Source organism: Sporobolomyces salmoneus, assembly GCF_050403485.1.
Source record: "Sporobolomyces salmoneus JCM6883 DNA, S_salmoneus_JCM6883_v1_ctg69, whole genome shotgun sequence".
Taxonomy (NCBI): Eukaryota; Fungi; Basidiomycota; class Microbotryomycetes; order Sporidiobolales; family Sporidiobolaceae; genus Sporobolomyces; species Sporobolomyces salmoneus.
In genome coordinates, this window is record NW_027481094.1 from 1 (window position 1) to 17,340 (window position 17,340).

General features: G+C 51.7%; 7 protein-coding genes across 7 annotated transcripts; 2 read left to right on the forward strand and 5 right to left on the reverse strand.

Moving 5' to 3' along the window:
• JCM6883_004023 (uncharacterized protein) lies at window positions 1-1,049 on the forward strand (the record flags this gene model as incomplete). The annotated part of the gene is made up of 1 exon (XM_076634715.1): window positions 1-1,049. A coding segment is annotated over one exon (1,049 nt), but the record flags the coding sequence as incomplete, so codon positions are not given.
• A 512-nt stretch (window positions 1,050-1,561) lies between these two features.
• On the reverse strand, window positions 1,562-2,770 carry JCM6883_004024 (uncharacterized protein; the record flags this gene model as incomplete). Its single annotated transcript, XM_076634716.1, has 1 exon — window positions 1,562-2,770. The coding sequence occupies one exon, from the start codon at window positions 2,768-2,770 to the stop codon at window positions 1,562-1,564; it is 1,209 nt and encodes a 402-aa protein (XP_076485277.1).
• An 827-nt stretch (window positions 2,771-3,597) lies between these two features.
• On the forward strand, window positions 3,598-4,815 carry JCM6883_004025 (uncharacterized protein; the record flags this gene model as incomplete). Its single annotated transcript, XM_076634717.1, has 1 exon — window positions 3,598-4,815. One exon carries the CDS (start codon window positions 3,598-3,600, stop codon window positions 4,813-4,815), a length of 1,218 nt encoding a protein of 405 aa, XP_076485278.1.
• Window positions 4,816-5,531: 716 nt separating this feature from the next.
• Window positions 5,532-7,535, reverse strand: JCM6883_004026 (uncharacterized protein; the record flags this gene model as incomplete). The annotated part of the gene is made up of 4 exons (XM_076634718.1): window positions 5,532-6,217; window positions 6,286-6,600; window positions 6,670-7,330; window positions 7,392-7,535. 4 exons carry the CDS (start codon window positions 7,533-7,535, stop codon window positions 5,532-5,534), a joined length of 1,806 nt encoding a protein of 601 aa, XP_076485279.1.
• A 245-nt stretch (window positions 7,536-7,780) lies between these two features.
• JCM6883_004027 (josephin domain-containing protein) lies at window positions 7,781-9,556 on the reverse strand (the record flags this gene model as incomplete). Its single annotated transcript, XM_076634719.1, has 8 exons — window positions 7,781-7,960; window positions 8,019-8,635; window positions 8,701-8,807; window positions 8,868-8,918; window positions 8,996-9,080; window positions 9,172-9,363; window positions 9,443-9,449; window positions 9,521-9,556. 8 exons carry the CDS (start codon window positions 9,554-9,556, stop codon window positions 7,781-7,783), a joined length of 1,275 nt encoding a protein of 424 aa, XP_076485280.1.
• Window positions 9,557-10,266: 710 nt separating this feature from the next.
• On the reverse strand, window positions 10,267-13,673 carry JCM6883_004028 (uncharacterized protein; the record flags this gene model as incomplete). The annotated part of the gene is made up of 10 exons (XM_076634720.1): window positions 10,267-10,634; window positions 10,706-10,777; window positions 10,840-11,156; window positions 11,220-11,371; window positions 11,436-11,508; window positions 11,573-12,142; window positions 12,209-12,453; window positions 12,525-12,563; window positions 12,629-13,293; window positions 13,364-13,673. 10 exons carry the CDS (start codon window positions 13,671-13,673, stop codon window positions 10,267-10,269), a joined length of 2,811 nt encoding a protein of 936 aa, XP_076485281.1.
• A 484-nt stretch (window positions 13,674-14,157) lies between these two features.
• On the reverse strand, window positions 14,158-17,233 carry JCM6883_004029 (uncharacterized protein; the record flags this gene model as incomplete). The annotated part of the gene is made up of 8 exons (XM_076634721.1): window positions 14,158-15,065; window positions 15,130-15,198; window positions 15,261-16,133; window positions 16,204-16,269; window positions 16,330-16,408; window positions 16,555-16,697; window positions 16,773-16,830; window positions 16,892-17,233. 8 exons carry the CDS (start codon window positions 17,231-17,233, stop codon window positions 14,158-14,160), a joined length of 2,538 nt encoding a protein of 845 aa, XP_076485282.1.
• Between the last annotated feature and the right edge of the window lie 107 nt (window positions 17,234-17,340).

Genomic DNA, 17,340 nt, shown 5'->3' on the forward strand with positions numbered 1-17,340 from the left:
CTCATCTCGCGAAACTCGTCCGACTCCTTCTCTACAAAGACGAACCAAATCAGACCGACGACAATAATGATGATGATGATGATGATGATGATGATGATGATGATGATGATGATGATGATGATGATGATGACGAGGAGGAGGAGGAGGAGGAAACCGTTTCCCGAGCTGCAAACCTGGACGACCTCGCACGCTTGTTGACCTCGACCTCCTCACTTTTCTTGCTCGAAGTCAACGTACGGGTGCGAGGAAGCTTGACTTCCGATCTTTCCCCCATCGTTAGAGCTGCCGGCGCTTTGCGACAACTGAAGGTGTTCAAATTCGAGATTCGCGAAAGGATCGAATGGACGCTTGAAATCTCGAAGGCCTTCGACGCAGGTTTTCCGGCCATCGAGGATCTCACGATCAAGCTGGAAGAGGTTTCGATCCCCGAAGACGTCCCTGACGCAATTCCGCGCTCGGCTAACCTCAAGAAATTGGAAACTTTGGACATCTTGATTGGGGGAAACCGAGTCGCAGCCTCAAGTCTCGTCACTCATCTCTTTCAACGAGTCGATCCTCTGATCCTTGACCAATGCTTACTCGAGGGATCCGCGGCTCAGAGCGTCAACTACGACATTCTCGCAACCTGTTCAAGCTTGTCTCACCTAAAGCTTACCCTGGCGCCTCGACACGTTCCCACCTCGTTCTCCGCACTCATCCAACATCTTCCACGTCTCTCCTCCCTGCAATATATCGACTTCCGAGTATACGATCCGACCGTGGCGCATGACGTGATTGCTGAAGCAAACGTCTCTCTCAACCAAGTTCTCGTCGCTTTTCCAACCTCGTTGAGGTTGTTCGCCACTCACCTCGATTTCAATGATTACCAGTCAATCCCTATACGGCAAATCCCTCACTCCCGGCTTCCGAGACCGGTTCGACTGAGTGCTTATCGATCCTTGGACGAGGAAGAAGACACCCGTCGTTTTGTTGCGTGGAAGGATGAATCTGAAGAAAATGGTGAAGCGAGTTGGTATCGTAGCGAAGTCGAGCGAGACTTCGAACCGTGAAGTAGCGGAGAGGTGAGCAACGGACCTTCGTCTCGGTTCTCTGTCCGCTTGTATCTGATTCCTCTCTGGGCATAGTAGATCGGGATAATTTCCTCATTGGAGGAAGATCAACGCGCAAGAATCTGAGGCAGAAAGTTCGGTCCCCGAAGGGAGAAGAAGGAAGAAGAGAGGAGGAAATCGAAAGATGAAGTTGGAGTTACGCTTGAACTTGGTCTTCGTTTGCTACAGCACTCTCGCTCTCTGTCATTTGACGTCATTCGAAATGTGAATCCTTTACCTACCCAACACTGCGGAGAGAGACAGGAAGAAAGACGGAGTTCAGGATCTCGAACCCACTTCTTGCTCCCTTCGCTTTTCTTCGTTTCTCGCTCTGCCGGCTTTTCTTCTCTTCTCTGTCTTTGAATCTCCGGCCCAATCACTCTCCCAGACTACAGCTGCAGACTCGAAAGAATACTTGCACGCAAAGTGACGGAGGAACAAACAGACAGATCAAAAACTACTTTCACTCGAGCTCAACCTCGAATTCCTTCTTCCCTCTCGTCCCTCTCTCTCTTCTCCTCCTTCTCCTTCTTCTCCTTTGACCTCCTCCAGAACTCCTTCGATACCAAACTGTTACACCAATCATCCTCGTGACTTTCCCAAATGATGTCGGCGTTCGATTTCCTTGCTTGATCTTCGAATCTCCTGATCAATTCTGCCAACTTCTCATCAAGTACGAAGCCTCTTTTGCCATCTCGAGGGTACAAGTCGAGGTAGATCTCCTCCAACACGGTCGACTCGTTTAGGAGGATTTCAACGAAGGAGAAAGCGTCTTTGATTTCGCGTGGACGTGGAGAAGGACTCCGGTCGCGTTCGAGATGGAGTCGAACGTGAGTCTCCGAGAGCGCCATTTTGCGAGTGTGAGAGGTGACGCGTTGAACTTTCTCGATTGGATGAGGACCATAGGTGTGGAGGAAGGGCATGGGATACGAAAGAGGTTTGCAAACGGGCTGAGGGATTCCGAGTTGACGCGAAGAGAGGTAGACTCGATCCGCAACGATACAATCGAGCTGTAGGAGGAGACGGTATTCGACTACAGTCGCCTGTGAACCTAGTTCGGAGTCCGCCGAAAGTCCGCGAATCGCCAAAGCTCGAAGGAACGGGAAGCGTGAGATCGATAGGAGGTTGTCCCATCTTTTGAAGGAGATGTAGTTCCTGATCGTGACACCGTTCAAGGAGAGTTCGACGAGTTGTGGGAGGAAGAGTTGTTTCCATTCCCGCAACTGGCAACTTTCGAGGGCGAGTCTCGTAACGTCTTTCAATACAGACAGAACCATGATCAGTTTCGCTCTGTTCTCATTGTATGTGGCAACAGAAACCTCACGTTGATGATTGTTGAGCCTGAGCATGATCGGACTACCTCGGAAGATCCTCCATTCACTCGAGAGTGCGAAACATTCTGCCGAAGGTCGTCGTGAGGGAATGTCGGTGTCTTCGAAAGTCAAGCTGCTGATCTTTCCCTTCAGCCGCTCTCCCGAGAGCGTCCTGAGATCGTTTGCGCCCTTGAGGTAGATCTTCTGAGCGAAGAGAGGTCGAGCTATTTCGCGGAAAGTTGTATTGACGAGTGACAAGGACGAGAGAGTTTGAAAACGATCCTTGTACGAGTCGTAAGTCGAGTCACATTCGGATGCATCTCGGATGATCATTGTGAGGAGCTCGGGAGGGATGGAACGGGTCGACATCTTTCTGGATTGGCGAGGGGTTTGACAAGAGAATGGGAAAGGAGGATCGGTTGGGGAGAGCGTGTACCGGGTATCGAGGTATCGAGACTGGATACAGGAAGGTACCGGGGCGGGGGCACCAAGGTCTCGGCGCAAGGGATGCGATGAGAGGTGGAAAAGGAGAGACGAGTGGGAAATCGGGTTGACGTCGCTTGATTCTGTCCTTCTGGTCCTTCCGAGTGTACTTGTGTTCCGAAATGTATCTAGCTATTCATCGATGGAGAGCGAGGGAGGGATAGTGAGACGAGGGTATGTGCGACGGGAACAAGGCCGATGTGGAGCGATTAGGCGCAGCAGAGTAATGTATGGATAGTCGGACGACTTGTATAATAGCTGTTATGCACCTGGGGAAGTCGACTGACGAATGAGAGTGAGAAAGAGATGAAAGAAAGGATCGATCAACTTTTGCTCTCCTACCCTTCATTCCGCCCATCAGACCCGGCTTCGAAGTACAGCAGACCGTGTAAGGAGCCTAGCAGAAGATAACTCACTCAGAAACAATCCTCCCTCTCGTTCTCTTCGCCTTCCACTCGACTTCATCTCTGAAAGACTCTGTGACCGTCTGGCTCCCTCCAGGTGAGTCGTGCATACTTCTCAGGCCATCTGAACACCCGCAGCTCACTATGTAAGCGCGCGCAGACGGCCTCACCCAATTTCCTCACCCGCTCGAGCCCCTTCTTTTTTCCCTCTAACTCCTTGCCCTCTCCTCCTAGCTCTTCCGGCCGCGACTACACTCTCGGAACACCCAGCACATAGAAGACAACCCTTCACCTTTGCACCCCTCCATTATGCCAATTCCTCCCTTCCCACTCGAAATCATCGCCGAAATCGTTTCTCACCTTCGCACTCCCGTCGAACAACCGGTCAACGACAGCATCTCGAACGGACAATCTATCTCCCTCGTATGTCGACGATTCGCTCCTTTCGGTCAGGCTCTTCGCTGGAGGCTCGTGAGAATCGACCCGTCGTCGATTCGTTCTCTCGCTCAACATTTCAAGGAGTTCCCTCGTCTTGCCAAACTGGTTCGCTTTCTGTTGATCCGTAAACATCAAGACAAGACCGGCGATACAGAAGAGGAGGAGGAGGACCACCAAGAAGATCAGGACGATGAAGAAGAGGACGAAATCGCGTTTCAAGCTGAATCAGCACTCGACCTCGTTTCGGTTCTAACCTCGACCACGTCGCTTCTCCGGCTCGAGATCAAGGCAGGACTTCAAGGAAGTTCGAGCTCAGCTCTCACGACCGTGATTCGAGCTGTCAGCGCTTTGCAACGACTCAACACGTTCGAGCTTCGGGTTCGCGGGAAAATCGAATGGAATCTTGAAATCGCCAAAGCTTTCGACGCGGGTTTTCCAGCAATGGATATTCTATGGTTGGAGCTAGCGGAGGTTTCTGTTCCCGAGGCGGTCTTCGATCAGTTTCCGCTTTCAAATCCGCTCAAGAAATTCGGAAGTTTCCATCTCTCGATCGGAGGAGACCCCGTTGCTGCTTCAAGTCTCGGCAACTACCTTCTGAAGCAGCTCGATCCGTCGACTCTTCTCGATTGCGTTCTGGGAGGTCATCTGGCTAACGACGCCAACTTCAAGGTACTCGTTGCTTGTCCTCGGCTGTATCGTCTGAAGCTCAAGATGGACCCTCGAGATGCTGCCAACTCGTTTTCGAACTTCGTCAAACATCTTCCGCAATTCCCTTCGTTGCAAGCTGTCGAAGTCTCAGTTCATGGTCCCTCTCCGGGGGAATTCCTGGCCATTGATGCGGACATCCCCCTCACAACTGTTCTTGCTGCTCTTCCGACCTCCTTACAGGCGGCAGGCTTCCATATCAACTTCAGAGATTACGAATCGATCCTTCCCCGACACGTTCAGGGTCCGAAACAGGTTGCAGTGGTGGCCATTCGACCATCTGATGAATTCCGCTACGAAGCCATGCTCTTGTGGAAGGCAGAGGAGGAGGAGGGAAAGTCAGCGAGTTGGTATCGTGATTCAAAGCCTGGCAGAGACATTTGAGGAAACGAAAGAAAAGGTGAGTTCTCCGCACTGTCCAGGAATCCGCTCAAGACTGATCTTCCTCTCTCTTATAGCGCAAGGAGACCGAACACGCGAGGAGGAGTCGCCACTGCGCAAGAAAGTCGAGGCGCGGAAGGTTGTCGTCGAAAGGGAGAAGCAGGAAATGGGGAATGGAGGCAGGATCGGAAAGACCACGTTTGAATTCGATTCCACTTTGTTTGTTACCACTCTCTAGAGATATTTCCCTACCCTCCAATATACAACTGTCTTCTTTCCTAGTTACTGGTATTGAGCGAGAGCGAGACAGACGAGCCGAACGAACGAATCTGTGCGACGGTAGGAAGAGCGAGTGTTCAGATAACCTTGCAGGCTCCCTGCCCTTGATTGTGACGGTGTTCAAGATCCTCAGAAGCTATCTCGGACTGTGAGTTCGAGCCTTCGACCACAGTGTCGTCGGCGTCGTCGCTTTGAGAACTTCCAGAGAACGGTGTCTTAGAGAACTGCGTCCAAGCTCTCTCTTTCGCGGGCAAGACAAGGTGCTCTTTACCGCTCGAGCTCCAAAGGTCAAGAGCATACACGTTACTGTTGCTCTCAAAGGTTTGTCGCCCAACGGCAGAACGGTCCAGAGTGCAGGAGTTTGTACGAAAGTCGTCGTAGAGTAGAAATTGCAATTCGAATCTTCTGAAAAACAAGCAAGAACGTCCCTTCCTTCTCCTTCACCATTGCCTCCTCGCCTCCCCTTCCTTCCAGATCTCGTGCGCTTGTCTCATCAATTCCTCCACGAGGGATCTTGATTCTTTCACCGTGTAGATTCTTTCTTCCAGGATCGGTTTCTCCTCCTCCTCCTCCTCTTTCTCCTCCTCTTCCTCTGCCTCGGCATCGAAGTCGAAAGCACCAGGAACGTCGCCTGAGCTCGAAACGAGGCACGAGAAGTCGTCTGTCGCCGCGAAAATCTTCAGAGGACGAGTTTGCAATTGAGTGTTTGAGCGGGAACGGATCGGCGAAGAGGTCGGAGGCGGCGAAGGGAGATGACTCTCCTCGACGAGAGGGCAGCTCTTCGCAACGATGCACGGTGGGGAAGGAACAGAAGTCGAAGTCGAAGTTGAAGTCGGAGGAGCCCAGTTGGAAGGGGCGAAGAAGGAAGGGGAAGATTTGAGAGCGAGGTGAGATGCGAGAGAAGGAGTCGGCGAGGGAGTCGGAAGCTGAGAAGGAATGGTAGGAATCAAGAAGGGAGACGGACGAGGAGGAGAAGGGGTTTGACGAGGATCGGTTACGGAAGTCGAGGTCGAGCTCAACGAGGTCGAAGACATGCTCGGCGCAAACGCGGCGGTTCGAGGTGACGGAAGTAGCGCTTCGAGATTAGAGAGAATTGTGCGTGCGAAAGCGTCGGCATCCATTCGGACTGCGAGCACGAAGAACTATTATCAGCAGCGAATTGGTTTCTTCCATAATTTCTGCTATTCGACTCACATTCAAAGTCGAAAACCTCGTCCCAGCTCGCAGCTACAGCTTCACGGTTGACCAATACGCGTACTCCTCCATTCGCTTTCACTTCCCTTGCAAAGTCTTTGACTAATTGCTTGAATCCGGGAATTTGCAGAGACGTTCCCGCAACGAGGAGGAAATCGGGATTTGACGATAGGTCGTGTGCGGATAGAGAGGAGAGAGCGGCGAGATGTGAGGAATGCGTCGAGGAGGGATCGTCGTAGAGGAGAAGGTTTGGGCGGAGGAACGAAAGGGAAGAAGGGGGAAGAGGTCGTTTCGAAGCGGAGAGACGGAGGTTTGCTGTGAATACCACGCACGCCAATCAGTACGTCGAATCAATATGCAATACTGATCGACTATTGAACTCACAGCGTTCTTCGCATCGCGGGCAATCAATTCGTCTTCCTTTCCCAAACTTCCTCGAAATCCGACTATCCCACTCTCCCTTCCATCCACAAGCCGAGCATACGACACTCCTGAGACTTCCATGCATCGCTACTACTTTCTGAGAACGAGGGATCTTGGTCCATCGAGTTGATTCGACGTCGCACGAAATTGAACAAGTCGAACTTCGTTTCCTCCTCTTGAGCGGAGGACCTTTTCGACTGCTTGAATCGTCATAATCTGACGCACTGTCGTCTCCTGCATCGTTGATCGACCCTCTCCCGCTGCTGGATCCTTTTCCCTTTCCGTCTTCTGCGAAATTGTCGAAATTGACGTATCCCAACCCAGCGTCCCCTTCGAATCCATCAACGTTCTGACTATAAGCCCTCAATAGTTTCTCCATCTCGTCCACTCGTCTGAGGAAATCGTGAAAGACGGTCGGTGAACCTCGCGGAGTCGGCGCAACAGTCGAAGTTTGTTGATGCAAGTTCGCCATGAATTCCAAGTGACTTGCGCGCGTTTCTGGCTTGATCAGGCTTGAGTAGGAGAATAGGTCTTTGATTGAACAGTTGGTAGATCCGGTAGAACGCGTCGAGGAGCTTGAAGAGGTGGTCGCGTAGATTCCACTCGAACTCGATCGAAAATCCTGTTCAAAGCGAATGTGAGCGATCCGTGAGACTCGTGAAAGGGTCAGGAAGATCGCTTACAGGGATTCCAGCATTCGTTGAGACTCCAGCGCCATACGCGAAGATCGAGTTGGTCGAAGACGAGAGAGAAACTGAGACGGCCATTAGAGCCTCGAGAGCGTCATCTGATGGGTCACCGCCGTTCACGACGTGCAGTCGACGCATCGAAGAGTGGTGGGAAGAAGCAAGAGAACCCGACGCGCGCGAAACGAAAGAAAATCAGATCGGTTAAGCATACAGCTTCGCGAGAAAAGGTTGAGGGTAGGCGGCACTCAATTAGCTCTCCAACGCTCACAACCAGAGCACTGCGCAGTCGAGATTAGACACGAAGAGAGAGGTTGCGTCTCCAGAAGATTGCAAAGAATGCGAAAGTAAAATCGTGAAACCGAAAAAATATCAATGCTCGTCGTTTAGCCGAATCTCGCTAACCTCCTCGCTCTCAATTGTTCCATCGTCGGAGCATCCTCCTCTTCCTCCTCCATCGCGTCGTTCGAACCTTCCTCTCCAGCTTGATCGCCTGCGCCAGCGAGAGAAGCTTGTAGAGCTCTTTGAAATTCTTCCTCTTCGGCGTCGGCAGCCTTTGAGCGAGACTATCGACGAGACGAGGTCAGAGAGGGAAGGAGACAGTCTGAGACAGAACGTGCTCACCTTTGCAGGCTCTGATCCAGAAACGCTCGCCGCTTGACTCGTATTCGATTCTCCCTCCAACCTACTCACCCTCAAACTCTCCTCAATAGCTCTAGCCATCATATCTTCCTCACTCATCTCCTGCAAGGGGTTCCCACCTCCACCACCTCCACCGTCACCACCAATCCCATTCCCGTTCGAGGTCATGTTCTCATTATGGATTTTCCTCCTCCTTCTCCTCAATTCACTTTCTTCTTCGACACTTGACGATCCAGCCGAAACACTTTTCTGTCCTTGTCCTTCTTCAATGATCACATCGTCATCGTCCTCGTCCTCATCCGAAGCAGGTCTTTTCCCTTTCGAATAAGTTCGATTCAACGTCGGATTCAAACCCGATGCGAACGGATGAGAGAACCCGTTCGAGGAAGAAGCGGCTCCGTTTCCACCGAGGGTTTGACCGGATCCGTTGAATCGGGTGTGGGAACCTGATCCTGAACCCGATGCGAGCGAAGATGCGGCTCCTCCTCCTCCTGAACCAGAGGGTGAAGGGAGAGAAGGTGCGATAGTAGAAGCGTCGCAGGAAGGTAATCCTCCAGTCATACTTTCAGCAGAAGGAACAATCGCGAATATCGAGTAACCTAAAGAGAGAGAAGGGGCATCAGCTTTGTTCGCAATTTGAGGGGACAGATGGGGAAGGACGTACCTCGGAGTTCGAATTCTCGGAGTTGTAGACCAAGGTACATCTCGGAGACCCAGGTTGGTTCCGGGATGCAGGAGTCGAGGTTGTAGAAACGATTTGGAGCGAAACGACTATTCGAGCGAGCATCAGTTTCCGACCCTCTAAGGCATTGATCGATTGGCGTGACTCACCGAAGCGAGAACCAGTGATGTTGATGGTTGAATAAGAAAGCTTCGATTTGTCTGCGAGACGATAATGGAACCCTCATCAGCTTGCGCCGTTCAATTCGACTGAAGGATAAAAAGCACCCTCGACTCACTCGGGTTTGTTGTGAACATGAGCTAATTCTTCACTTCCCCATCTGACAAGTCTCAATCCCAATACTTCAAGCGCTTTCTCCGCGACTGTAGGCATGACCGAGGAGGAGCAACGAAACGATTCAGTTTTATCTTCCATCAACTGATTGAGATCTTCGTTCCCTTTCCCGCAGCCTACCTTGTACGCTAAAGAATCCACTCTCATCGACGTTCTGACTCCCGAATTCCCCTTGTAACCTCGTCCCCGGGTCCAATTGAGCCGATTCGAGTTGATCGAGTTCTCGAGCGATATCGGCGAGGGAAGCGGGACTGAACAGTTCGGATTGGAGGAGGTTGTTGATCGAGTGTTGGAGACACATCATACTACCAGCTAGAGAGGTGGGAGAGAGGAGAATCAGCTAGGTGGGGCGGAAAGAGGAAAAAAGAGAGGAAACGGAAATGTTACGCACGCTCTTGCTGCAAGTGCACACGCGAAGCCTGCAGGTCAGCGTTTGAAAGTATGAGAGCTAACTGGAACTTGTGCGCACCTTTTCATGGTAGATGTAGCCGACCAAGTCGCTCATCGTTCTGACTTTCGAGCGAGCGTTCAAGTTTGACCTGCTACTATAAGCGCATCTATCAGCACAGCTCGTACGCACCGACTCCTCACGGTCAAGCCCGTCCTGTGTCGTTGATGCGCTAATCGCTTTGATCAAACGACTTGCGACTCCCCCTCTCGAATGGTTCTTTCGATCCGCCAACTTGACCCAACAGCAGTTAGACAGACTCAGTTGATATGGACGTACGCTTGTTATCGGGCGAGGTGACGAGAGACAAGGTTCGAAAGAGGCGATGAAGTTTGGTTCAAAGGGAGTCGCGCACGATACGAGAGTCGAGCTGGCAGTAGTGACGAGTTGCTAAGTACTGATGTGGCTGCTTTGGTGGAGCTGAGAGAGAGGAGTCGAGAGAGGTTGCGCGGCCAAGCTGAAAAGTCTCGACTTCGAAGTTGAGCGATTTTTCGTCATCAAGTCACCCGTCGTAGCTCGAGCTGGTGCATTCTACTTGGTTGAGGCAAGCCGAAACCGATGCGAAACGGGGAACCTGAATATCAAGGTTGTCGAGTTGCAAAAAGAAACGAAAGGTCTAAAGAGAACAGATGCTGAACAAGCTATCTAAGGTAATATAAGGTGAACGAGAGTGAATAGTTACGACAAGAAGAATCTAGTAAGTAAAGTGGTCTATGAACAGCACGAAAGTAAAGAAAGCGAGAGAAGACGAGAGAGTGCAAAAGGTTTTAGAAAACGACGAGTTGATTCGGAACGTCCCAACCAAGTTCTGCAAGTTCTTCCTTCGCCATTTGAATCATCGGATCCGGTCCACAAATCAAGATGAGATCGTCCTTGTCTCCCGATTGTGGCAGGTGATCTTGCAGCAATTGGCGGTTGATTCGACCTTTGGAGAATTTCCAATCTTCCGTTGCTCGGGAGAGGACTAGGTGTTGACGGTATCGATGTTCTCCGGCAAGTTCGACGAGAGAGTCGAGTTCCGTGCGAAGGAGGATGTCGGCTTCGGTTTTGTTCGCGTTGAGGAGGAAAAGTTTCGTCTCGGTGTCCGTTTCGTCGTGGACAATTCCTCGAAGTACTTGTAGAATGGGCGTGATACCTACGCATAGAGGAAGACTTCATCAGTGACTGTGCATGATTCGGAGAGGTGAGTGAAGGGGGACAACTCACCAGATCCACCACAGATGAGACCGATTTGTCGAGGTTTCCTTTCGACGCCTCTCCATCTCGCTCGCCCTCCGCCTGTGACGTCGAGACGAGTCAGTGAAAGTCGATGTTGACAGAACGGAGAAAGGGCGGCTTACCGAGCCATTCAAACGACCCGAGAGGTCCTTTGAACTCAATCTTATCTCCAACGACCAACTCTTCGAATCCAAGAGTCATCTTTCCACCAGTCGGGAACCCAGGAGTCGGGAAGTAGACCTTGATAAGCAAGTCGATGAAACCTTTCGCGTTCGAAAGGGAAACGGGAGTGTAAGCTCGTTGAACGAGTTCTCCTTCTTCCGTCGACGAGGGTTTTCGACGTAAGCGAGCGTAGACGTGTTGTCCCGTTGGGAGACCGAGAGGTTGTGAGGGATCTTCGAGAGCGAACCTATAGATTCGGGAGTCGTGATTGATTCGCCTGGAGAGCGACAGAGATAGTAAGCACTTACGCTCTCCTCGAGGAAACGACAGAGGGACTCACTCAATGGAGACGAGCTCAGCAGGTTTCCATTTTGATTTCGACAAGAAGATGGGATCAGGTCCGGAAGAGACGGCGACAGCTGAAGATTGGACAGGTTCTTCTTCCTTGACGAGGGTTCCGATGTGGAAGTCGGCGAGACGGAGCTTCGCGTCCTACAAGACGAAACGATGTTCTAGTCAGTTACGGGGAAGTAAAGGAAGGAGCGTCTTAACTCACGATAGAATGAATCGCCATGAAATCCTCGGAAGCGTCTTCTCCAGCGACGAGCGTAATCGATTCACCTCCTCCGCTGCAGAGTCCTCGACATGTTCAGCTCCAGAAGCGCTCAAGAGAGAGAATGCAAGGGGACTCACGGATGATCTTTGAGGAATCCAGTTCCGTCGTAAACTTCTCCATGAACGATGAACCAAGGAGTTTCTTCCGACGAACCTTGAGCTCTAACCTCGTCCATCGTAATCTTTCGATCAACTCCAGGCTTCGTCATGACGACTTGAGGTTTCTTCGAGACGACCTTATCGAGAGTTTTGTTCGGACCTTGATCCAGGCTCGACGAGTTCTTCTCCTTGAATTCAGGTTTCAACGGATCGATTCCAGCTTCCTTCATCCTTTCCATCCATCCTCCAGGTTGCAACCCAGGCATCGTCGGGTGTTCGAAAGTGAGAACAGTTTGATTGTTGCTGTCGAGAGATTGGTGAATCGCGACTCGGAACCACCAATTATTCATCATTCCCGTCGGATTCCAGTACATGTTGCTCGGTTGAAGGGCGAGACTCTCGTCCATCCCTCGAACTGCGATGGAGCTCGCGTCGACGAGCTTCGAGATCGGTAGTTCGAGAGACCAGAACGCCCAACAGAAACATTCGTCTCTGTCGGTGAGATCGATCGATCCCCAAACTCGACCCTCGTACGGCAATGTTCGATATCTATCGCAGAAGGTGAAAGTCAGCCAAAGGAAGCACTGCGGTGAATGAGGAAAGAAGACGACTTACTGGTCTTCGGGATAACGAATATCGGCGAGAGCCCAACTGTCACCTTCATCCAGTGTCACCTCGACTCGAGTCACCCTTCTACCTCCTCCCGCGTAGACGTAACCTTCGATCTTGTAAGTCTCTTCGGCGAGGTTCGGCGAAACCGTGAGCTTCTCGTCGTGAGCTGGCCGAGCGATCGCAGAGTTGACGTTGAGGTCGTTGATGATGTACCGAGGATCGTACCACCAATCACGCTCAGCTCGAGCCTATGAAGGAGGATCGTAAGCTCTGTGAGCGACAGGACGAAGGAAGCAAGAGAAACGAGAGAACTTCTTACTTGCTCAGCAGAAAGAGTTGTCGGCAGAACTTTGTTGTCCTAGAAATCACCTCGCAGCTTTGTCAGTATGTGATAGCTCGGAGGAAGAGTAGGGGAGAGCTTACCCAGAAATGCAGATGATGTTGACTCTCCTTGTCGCTCACTTCGATCTTCTTCAACCATTTAACGCTCCTTCCACCAATCTGTCCCGGAACGACGAGTCGAAGAGGGAACCCATGATCGGGTTCGAGTGCTTCTCCGTTCATCGCCCAAGCCAAGAGCATTCCCTTCTCCCTCATTCTCGCCCATCTTAACCTCTGACTCGTTCCGTACTTCCCATTCGGTAAATCTTCCGCTCCTTCAAAGATGACATGTTCAGCTCTCTTGAACCCTTCCTGTCCGATCGTTCCTTCGTTTCGAGGTCGAGCGTAGGCCAAAACGTCGGCGAGATAAACTCCCGTGAACAAGGCGGTCGAGAGTCCTGCTGGTCCCCAACTGAATCCGAGCGATTTGCTGACGACGTTCTGCTCCTTTCGTCGGTTTCCGGCGCATACGAGCGTGACGGGTAAGGTGACGGTTTGGAACTTCGAGGGATCGATAAGGTCGGCGAGAGTGAGAGTGCAAGGGTTTTCGACGAGGCCGGAGATGTCGAACGACCAGTTTGCAGCTTCGTCTCGAGTCACTCGAGGAACGACACCGTGGTTTCGGACGTAGAAGAGTTGAGTAGGCGTGAGGAAACCGCTTTGCCAGAGATCAGGGAGAGGAGCTTCGCAATTGAACGGCCATTTGCCTGAGACAAGGATTCGAAAGCCGTCAGCTGACTGAATTTGGCTCGTCGGAATGTGGAGAGGAAGACTGACCGGTCAAGCGAACGAGCTTCGAGTCTCGAATGATCCACCCATCCGGAGTTTCCTTCGTTTGAGCGTCGGTTTCTTGCAAATTCAGACTTCTGATCGAGGGAGGGAGTTCGGGATAGGATTCAGGTAAAGCTGGAGCGTTCGGATCATTCGGGTAGTCTTCGATTTGAGCGAGAGAGGGAGGATAGAAAGGCGAAGGAAGACCGATTTCGGAATCGAACGAAAGTTTTGGCGAAGATTGCGCCGTCGTCGGTCTCGTTGACAAATCCGATCCTGAGTCGGATCTACTGAGTGAAGAGGTTGGCGAGTCCATCCTAGGTGTCCAAAGGAGCCAGAGTCGAGAGGAAGAGGAAGTGAAGGAGAGGAGAGCCAGATAGCCAGACGATAGCGAGAAACGACGAAGGGGTTACTTTGCTGGTGTATCTGCGCCGTATCGGAGAGCCTAGACATTCGAAATTCCTCCTTATCTACGACACTTTCACTAAACTCCGATGACGGAAATCGAATTTCGACATCGGTATCGGACTCTGAGAGCGACAGCCTTCATTGTGGTCGCTTGTTGTATGGTCCGAAGACGTCTCGGTACGCAAGGAGATCGCAGGGAGAGGCGGCGAATTGGAGTGAGGAGAAAAGGAAACTCATCAATTGGCTCAAACGATGGAAAAGCTCAAGAGAAGTATTCCAGTGAGGAGTAAAACAGTATAGCTAGCTACAGAACGGGAATAAGGCATGGTGGATGCAAGCAATAGCTACGGAAAAGAACAGCGAAAGTGGAAAAACGAAAAATAAAATTCCCTCTACGAGCTCCCTTTCGCATCGCCTGTATCTACTTCCTTCTGACCTCCTACTTCCTTCTCCTTCTCCTTCGATTGGTTGACTTTCGCAGCCTGAGGAAGCGCGCTCATTTGAGCAGGAGATTTGAAAGCTCCTCGAGGTGCTCTCGTTCCGCTCGAACTCATTTCCGCTTCGTTCGTCGCTTGAGATGCCGCACCCAGGGAGGTCGCCGTCGTCGCGATCGGAGCGTTGTTACGAGGACCAGATTGACTGCGAGACGTTCCAGCGAGTCGGAGGTTGGCGAGATTGAGTTGAGCGGGATCACTTCCTTTCGCGATCATCGCTCGGCGACCCCGTTCGAGGAGCACCGCATCGGAGAGGAGGGAAGGAGAAGGAAGTGGAGCGTTCGAGACGCCGGGAGTACTGAGACGTCTAGTGTTGACAGAGAGCGGTTGGGAGGAAGACGAGGCGGTAGGAGCTTCAGTTTCGTTTATCGAATCGAGCGGCTGGGGCTCTTCGACTTGAGGTTGTCCTGTGAGCGAGGCGCTCTGTGATGTCGTGGTTGTCGATCCGGACTCGGCAGAGGTAGAGGCGAAATCGACAACTCGAGGGTTTGGCGAAGTCGGAGCTGGAGACAAACTTCGTTTCCGATTTCCTCCTCCACCTCCGAACGCTCCAAGTACTCCTCCTAGCGAGCTGCTTGTCGTTTCTCCGGAGGTTTCTTCCTTCGGTGTAGTCGAGCCCGAGCTACTGGCCGACTTGTCGCCATTCCTTCGTTGTCCGGGAGCCGAACGACTCCGTCCCATTGAGATTCTTCCGACTGCACCAACGATTCCTCCTTTCGAAGACGAGGACTTTTGTTTCGCTTGTTGAGCGATGTGGGCTGAAGGGGCAGGAGGAGGTCCGGCGAGGTTTCCGACTCGACCGTAGGCTACCGAGCGAGTTAGACATGAGTCAGTCGGTTCACAGGGAGAAACGAAACACTCAAGACTCACCTTCAGGAGGGATGAAGTGCTGCATAGAGGGTTTATGTGAAGCGTCTTGATCCGTTTCATCGAGGATCTCTGCGAAAAAAGCAAGGACATCAGCTTCTTTTCCCCGCGCACAAGCGAAATGTCAAGCTCACCTTCTCCGATCAGTTCCTCAAGAACGTCTTCCAGCGTGATAATACCTTGAGGGAACTCCTCATCCAGTTCAGCAAGGTTTAGAGTCGAAAAGGACGGTTTCTCGACTGCCGTTGATCCCGCATCGGTTCCCTTCTCGTTCGAAGACGACGACGAGCTACCGCTCCCCGACCTCTTGCAACGGAACAAAGTGTGGAAGAACCCTTCGTTCGATTCGTCCTTGGGAGAGCTCGAGCCGCGTTCGAGATCGGTATCGGAAGCTGAAGGAATCGTTTCGAGGTGAGGAGGAACCGAGCTCGGACTAAACTTGCGACGACAAACGACGGCCATATGCGAACGACCTTCTTGGAACGTATTGAGGATTTGAAGGAGAGCGAGATCATCCGCGACGAGGGGAAGAGGGCTGATAGGGATGTCGCGAAGGGGAGTAGCGTCTTCAGGGTCGAGGAGAATGAGTTGTTTCGTAAGGAGGACGCCGATGATTTTTCGTCTCGTCTTCTTCTCCCCGCTCGATTCAACCGGAATCTCATCATATACTGGAATTCGAGAGTGACCAGCTTCGAGGATTTTACCGAGGGTTTCGAAATCGAGTTTCGCGGTAATTGGAAGAGAGAAGAGGGACGAGATAGGAGTCATCGCTTCGCGAACGGTCTTGACTTGAAGGTCGAGAGTAGCTCCGACGATCGCAACGGTGTCAACATCGAGATCTCCATGACGACCGGCGGATTCTGCGTGGAGAGCGACCAGTTCTTTGAGTTCCGTTCGGCGATAGACGATACCGTCGTGAGGTCCGAGGATGAATTCGAGCAGTTTCGCGATAGGCCAGGCGATGATGAAGAGGATTGCGATCATGATTCGGACCGGCCAAACCATTGCTGAGAACGAGAATGTAGAGAAGTCAGTGCTTTGCGACGATTCAGAGACAACTTATAGGGGTAGTCTCACCTGCTCCGATCTGCAATCCGAACCGAGAGCAAACGGATTGAGGGATAACTTCGGCGAAAACGACGACTGCGAAAGACAATAATTCGTCAGTTTATCGTCGAGTCGACAGATGGGCTCTAGACGTACTCATGGCTGTACTGGCCACTACTGCTTGAATACCTCCACCAAAGACGCTTTCAGCGATAACCGGGAGAGCTTCATTGAACTATCGAAAATGAGCAAAAAAGAGTCAGATTCGTTCCTATCTTTTCCGCACAAGCTGTGCTGCCGACTCCCAACCTCGGGAGGAAGACAAGAACCCTGTACTATGCGGAGAGCGATTCGTGCTGACGGAAAAGAGCGAAGACTCACGATCATATTCGAAATGAGGAGGGTAATCAGTAGAAGATGTCCGTTCTTGCGAAGCGGTAACACCTTTGACGCCCATACTTGCTGTCGAGGACTTCCAGACTTGATGAGGACTTGAAGCTGAGTCGTGTCGAGCGTCATGAACCCTAGTGTGGAGCAAAGCCGGAGCTAGATCGATGAGCGTTTGATCATCATGATCTTTGTGTCCCGCTTCGACTCACCTATTGTCAGACCAGCTGAAGCACCGGAGAGAACGACGAGTAGAGGGATCAAGCATGCCTATTTCGAACGAAACAGGGTCAAATTCGGACTTCGTCGAGAGGGAAAGCTCGAAACTCACTTTGACGATGAAAGCTGCGTCGTGCTTTGTCCCTTCTGACGTCGCCGAGCATGCGCAGGTAGCGGCAGAGGCCGAATCACTAGTAGCGCGTTTGATCAGACTAGTCGAATCATTCCAAAGAGAGGCGACAGTCGAGGTAGGGGTTGCACTGGCGGTGGGCAGGCAGTAGAGGGCGATTAGTAAAACGAGCATGTAGTACTGGTTTCGATTCAGCTGTACGAGGAGACGGAGGAGTGGCCTTCGACTACCAGGTTCTTCATCTGCGGTCGGGGCGTCGAGTGACGACGTAGGCATGGCGAGAGGGTTGGCATTGTTCTTGAGAGGTGTCGAAGTCGTGATCATCCGTTTGTCGAGTGCTCGAGATTGAAGTGAGAACAGAGGAGAATCGGAGAGAGGTTGAAGTTGAAGTTGAAGTTTGATTTGTTCCAAGAATAGGCTTCCCTCTTTTG